Consider the following 5,774-nt stretch of genomic DNA (forward strand, 5'->3'; position numbering starts at 1 on the left):
ATGGGGCTGGGAAAGGAGACCCCCCCCAAATGGGGACCTAATGGGGTGGGGGGGGGGTGAATAGGGTTGGGGTCCACCCCAAAATGGAGCCCCTCTGGGTATTCTGTGGGGCAGAATGGGGGGCTGGGGGGTTGCTATGGAGCCCTTATAGGGCTCTTGTGGGGCTGTTATAGTGTCATTATGGGGCTGTTATGGGGTCGTGGTGTAGGTATTATAGGGCCGTTATGGGGCACTTATGGGGCCGCTGTGGGGCACTCACCACCTCCAGGAAGAAGTCGACGTGGGGCCGTTTGTGCACGAAGAACCTCACGGGGTGTTTATCAATGACCACCTATGGGGGGAAAAGGGGGGGACCAGCGTGACCCACAGCCCCATTCTGCCCCATAACAACCCCATATCCCACCCCACAGCCCCATTCTGCCCCATAGAAGACCCAAATCCCACCCCATACCCCAATTTGGCCCCATAGCAGCCCCAACCCCCCCCACACACACCCTCACTCTGCCCCATAACAACCCCAAATCCCCCCCAGGTTTCACTTCTGCCCCATAGAAGACCCCAATCCCCCACCATACCCTCACTTGGCCCCATAGCAACCCCCAAATCCCCCTTAAGTCCCTATATGGCCCCATACAACCCCATTTCTAGCCCCCCACCCCATTTCCAGCCACCCAGCCTTAAGGTTGAACCCCCTCCCAGACCTCGATTCAGCCCCACAGCAGCCCCAAATCCCCCCTAAATCCCCCCTAAAACCCCATAGAAACCCCCATCTCGATATTTCTTGTCCCCCCCCCTTTAACCTTTAGGATGAAGTCGGGGGGGGTCCCAGGTCGCACTGTGGGTCTCAGGACCCCGTCGTGGTGGGAGTGGATCAGGGTCTCGTCCAGGTCCAGCACCAGGATCTTCCGCTTCACCTGGGCTACAATGGGGGGGGGGTCAGGGGGTCTTCAAACCCCCCACCCCATTACCCCAACCTGGGTCTAAGGACCCCCCATAGGAACCCCCTGGAATCCCCCCGACCCCCATTACCCCTATTGGGGTCTCAGACACTCCATAGAACCCCCCAGACACCCCAGCCCCATATTAACCCAAACCCCAGCCACCAGGACCTTCCATTACCTCCCCATTGGAATCTCTCAGGATCCCCCATAGAACCCCCCCAAGATACCCCCACCCCAAATCCCCTTATCCCACCCCAGGCCCCCAGGACCAACTCAGGAACCCCCATACCCCCCTTGGCCCAGGACCTCCCCCATAGAACCCCCCAGGACACCCCCAGCCCCATATATAACCCCACGACCGCCCCAGCCCCACTCGGACCCCCATTACCCCCATTACCAGCCCATGTACTCACTGAGGCGTTGCGGGAGGGTGGGGACACGGCAGGACGTCGTATCGCACCCGCTGGTAACTGATCACGCTTGGGCATCGCGGGAGTCTATCCACTGACATGGCGGTAGGCTCTAGAGGAGTGTTATAGAGGGATATGCTTTCATGTCAGAAGGTTATCTGCCGCTCTATTCTTGGGGGGGGGGGGGGACGGGAATGGGGAGGGGGCAGCAACCACAGACCCCCCCCAAACCCCACAACCCCCAAATCCCTCATTAAAAAACCCCAAATCCCCTCCAGAATCGCAGCCCTTTTCTTCCCCATAACCAGCCCCACTTCCACAACCCCCATAGTCCCAACAACCCCATACACCCCCATAACCACCCCATAACCCCCATATCCTCCTATAACCCCCCATATACCCCTATAGCGCCCCATAATCTCCCCACTATAACACATATCACCCATATCCCCATAACTCCCCCCAGACCCCCTAATAACCCTAACCGCATAGGACCCTATAACCTCATCACCACCCTATATACCCCCCAATCACCCCCCAATATCACCCCCATAAACCCTATATCCCCCCCATGAAGAACCCCATTATAACCCATACACCTCCATATCCCCTATAATGCGCTCTTAACCACCCATATAACTCCCTATAACCCCTATAACCCCTATAACCCCAATAGACCCCAGTAGACCCCAATATCCCCCTATAACCCCCATATCCCCCTGTAACCCCCCATATCCGCCCATATACCCCCCATAACCACCCTATAACCCCCCATGATCCCCTATAACCCCTCATAGGACCCTATAACACCCCCTATAATCCCATATCCCCCTGTAACCCCCCATATCCCCCCATATAACCCCATAGCCCCCCCTAATCCCCCCATAGACCCTATAACACCCCTACCCATAACTCCATATAATCCCCACCATACCCGCCGCTGTAACCCCCATATCCCCCCATATAACCCCCCATAGGACTCTATAAGCCCCATACCCCTCTGTAACACCCCATAACCCCCCATATCCGCCCATTATAGCCCATATATCCCCCATATCCCCTATAACACCCCATATCCCCCATTATAACCCATATATCCCATATCCCCCATACCCCATAGGACCCATAACCCCCCATAATCCCCATACCCCCCTAAACCCCCATTAGGTTCCCCCATAACCCCCCATATCACCCAATAAACCTACTATTCCCATAGACCCCCATATCCCCATATCCCATATCCCCCATTCATAACCCATATCCCCCCCATACCCCCATGATCCCCCCCATATGTGACCCTATAACCCCCGACCGCAAATACCCCCATATAACCATATATCCCCCATAGCCCCTATAACCCCATGGATCTCCCAGGACCCGAAGTATCTACCCCAAAACCCCTATATCCCTATAACCACCCAATAACCCAATGACCCCCATATCCCCATTATAATCCCATATATCCCCCCTATAACCCCAATAACCCCCATAGGGACCCTAATACCCCCAATCCCTATAACCCCAATCCCATATAACCCCCATACTCAATGATCAGGAGAGCCCATATAGCTAGCTACCCATTAATAGCCCCCCATAGACCCTATAAACCCCCCATATCCCCGACAATGAATAGACCCATTATAGTATCTGGAGAGAGCTTCCCTGTAACTCTCCCACTATCCCGCTCGTCACAAGATACACCCCTATAAACCCATCAAGCCCCGATACGAACGTCAGAACCGGCGGCATAGGACCCTATTAATCCCCCATATCCCCGCATTAGAACGCACTAATCCCCCAAGCGACCCCCAGAGACTATATCCACTATAACCGCATAACCCCTATAGACCGCCAATAACGTGTCCCCATTATATACCATATATCCCCTCTAACCCCATGAGTCCCCCTCATATAAGCCCAAATATCCCCTAACCCCATATACCCCCATATCCCCCCATTATACCCCCTATACGCCCCCCCCGTACTCACGGTTCGGACCTGCCTCCTGAGCACGTACAACACGAAGCTCCACAACCGGGCGGCGAAGGCGGCGAACGATCGCAGGCCCAACACGCACTGACTCCGCATCGCCGCCGCCCCGCCGCCCCCCCGGCCCGGCTCCGCCAGCTTCGCCCCCCCCCGCTACCACCCGCTTCCGGTTCCGGCACACGGAGGGATGGGGGGGGGGATCGCGCCCCCCCGACGCCCCGTTACCGGCGGCTGCGCTCGGCCGCCGCCATCTTGTGCGCCCGCCCCGGCTCCGCTCCTCAAGGGGGTCACTTCCGGCCGAGCGCTTCCGGGGGCGCGGGGGGACGGCGCATGCGCGAAAAGGAAGCGGGGCGACGTATGCGTGGCACGCAGGAAAGGGGCGTGGCTTAAGAGGAGGCGGGGCTAACGGTGCGAGGTCGCATCGTGATTGGCTGCTTTGAGGGGGCGTGGTTTGAATCAATAACGAGCGTACTTGGAGACCAATAGAAAACAAAGGTTGAGCCAAGTGGGCGGGGCTTGAGCCGAGTAGGCGTGGCTTACAACAGCATTAAAAGCTGGAGGCGTGGCTTGTGCAGAGTGGGCGTGGTTTACATTGATAGAAATTGGGCTGAACCAATGAGAGCGCGGCCTGTGCAAAGTGGGCGTGGCTTAAGTCCAAGATTGTCAATCAATGGGGGCGTGGCTTGTGATGAGTGGGCGTGGCTTATGGGCAATAGTGAATGGGAGGAAACCGCGGTGGGCGTGGCTTAATGGCGATAATGAATGGGGGGACCTCAATGGGGGCGTGGCTTGCGATGAGTGGGCGTGGCTTAAGCCCCCATATAAACCCCCCATATTCACCCAGCCCCCAAACCCCACATTGACCCCATAACAGCACCCAGTGATCGCAGCAGCAAAGTTTAATGGCTGCCCCTGGTTGTGTAGGCCCCACAATAACAGCCCGGGTTAATGCAGACCCTACAATAACAGCCCAGGTTTCTATGGGCCCTATAAGAACATCTCAGGCTCCTATAGGCCCTATAATAACCCCATAATAACCAATCACACGTCCAGGTCGTCGTCGGGATCCTCGGGGTCCTCATTGGGGGCGGGTACGGGGTCACCCCGCAGCAGCTCTGCCCTCCTGGGGGGGGAGGAGAGGGAGGGAGGGGGTGTTATGGGGTTACAATGGGCCATAATGGGACAGACTGGGTCCTATGGGGTTAGAATGGGACATAATGGGACGGAATGGGTCCTATAGGGTTAGAATGGGACATAATGGGACGGAATGGGTCCTATAGGGTTATAATCGGCCATAATGGGATAGAGTGGGTCATATGCGGTCATATGGGATCATACTGGGCCAAACTGGGTTGGACTGAATCATATGGGGTCATACTGGGATGGATTGGGTCATATGGGATCATACTGGGCCATATTGGGCCATATTGGGTCATACTGGGTCATACTGGGCCATATTGGGTCATATTGGCCCATACTGGTCCATATTGGGCCATACTGGTCCATACTGGGCCATATTGGGTCATACTGAGCCATACTGGGTCATACTGGGCCATATTGGGCCATATTGGGTCATACTGGGCCATACTGGGCCATACTGGGTCATACTGGGCCATACTGGGCCATATTGGGCCATATTGGGCCATACTGGGCCATATTGGGCCGTATTGGGTCATACTGGGCCATATTGGGTCATACTGGGCCATATTGGGTCATACTGTGCCATGCTGGGACTCACCGGGCCGCGCTCAGCAGATACGGGGGTGGCGGCTGGAGCTGGACGTTGGGGGTCAATGGGGGGGGGGCTTCATCTCCTGCCCCCCCCACAGCCCCCACCTGGGGGGGGGTCTCCATGGGGAGCACAGAGAAGTCGGGGAGGAGCGTGAACAGCTCAGCCTGGGGGGGGACAACAAGGTGACCCCCCCAAACCCCCCATACAGCCCCCATGGGGAGCCTGACCCCCCCCATAATGGGGCTGCCCAACACCCCATAACCCCCCCAATAATGGGGACCCCCAACCCCTTCCTTCTCCCCCCCATAATGACCCCTAATGACTTAAACTGCCGCAACCCCCCATGGACCCCCACGCCGCCATAGGGACCCCCCCAAACGCCCCATACCCCAAACACCCCCACTAAGGGTCAACCCCCCCATTCCCACGAATATAGGGCCCCCCCCCCCATATTCCCCCCATAGGACCCCCATACCTACATGGGCCCCACCCCCCTTGCCCCTAATGCTTAGTCCCCATCCCATTATTCCGCCCATAGGCCGCCCATATCCCTACATGGGGCCCCAAACCCCACAGTCCCCCCAATATGTAGGGACCCTGACCCCATATCTGCCCCATAAGAACCCTAAAGCGCCATAACCGGCATTATCCCAACAACATCCGGGGCAGATAGGATGAAGGCAACCGGGCATGAGTCGTGAC

The 5,774-nt window shown here is 57.1% G+C and overlaps 2 protein-coding genes and 1 long non-coding RNA gene across 3 annotated transcripts in view; all 3 read right to left on the reverse strand.

The window, feature by feature from the left end:
* Positions 1 to 196: 196 nt before the first annotated feature.
* CTDNEP1 (CTD nuclear envelope phosphatase 1) lies at positions 197 to 3,591 on the reverse strand. The gene is made up of 3 exons (XM_015850878.1): positions 3,566 to 3,591; positions 801 to 945; positions 197 to 331 (listed from the first exon to the last, which is right to left on the reverse strand). The coding sequence occupies exons 1-3, from the start codon at positions 3,589 to 3,591 to the stop codon at positions 212 to 214; spliced, it is 291 nt and encodes a 96-aa protein (XP_015706364.1). The 3' UTR covers positions 197 to 211.
* A 630-nt stretch (positions 3,592 to 4,221) lies between these two features.
* LOC107307379 lies at positions 4,222 to 5,253 on the reverse strand. The gene is made up of 2 exons (XR_001552389.1): positions 5,079 to 5,253; positions 4,222 to 4,463 (listed from the first exon to the last, which is right to left on the reverse strand). It is a non-coding gene; the product is annotated as an uncharacterized LOC107307379 (long non-coding RNA).
* A 342-nt stretch (positions 5,254 to 5,595) lies between these two features.
* The window catches only part of ELP5 (elongator acetyltransferase complex subunit 5), a 2,756-nt gene continuing 2,577 nt past the window's right edge, over positions 5,596 to 5,774 (reverse strand). Inside the window, exon 5 of the mRNA XM_015850880.2 lies at positions 5,596 to 5,623. Within this exon, the coding sequence (XP_015706366.1) occupies positions 5,596 to 5,623 (28 nt within the window). The remainder of the gene's footprint in view (positions 5,624 to 5,774) is intronic.

Source organism: Coturnix japonica, unplaced genomic scaffold (assembly GCF_001577835.2).
Source record: "Coturnix japonica isolate 7356 unplaced genomic scaffold, Coturnix japonica 2.1 chrUnrandom570, whole genome shotgun sequence".
NCBI lineage: Eukaryota > Metazoa > Chordata > Aves > Galliformes > Phasianidae > Coturnix > Coturnix japonica.

Excerpts from the sequence above, each read along its gene's own strand:
- CTDNEP1 (XM_015850878.1), bottom strand. The coding sequence starts at position 3,591 with ATGGCGGCGGCCGAGCGCAGCCGCCG. Across the intron at positions 946-3,565 it reads GCGGCCGAGCGCAGCCGCCG|ACCCCCTGACCCCCCCCCCA; the intron begins GTAACGGGGCGT and ends GGGGGTTTGAAG. Across the intron at positions 332-800 it reads CCCCCGACTTCATCCTAAAG|GTGGTCATTGATAAACACCC; the intron begins GTTAAAGGGGGG and ends TTCCCCCCATAG.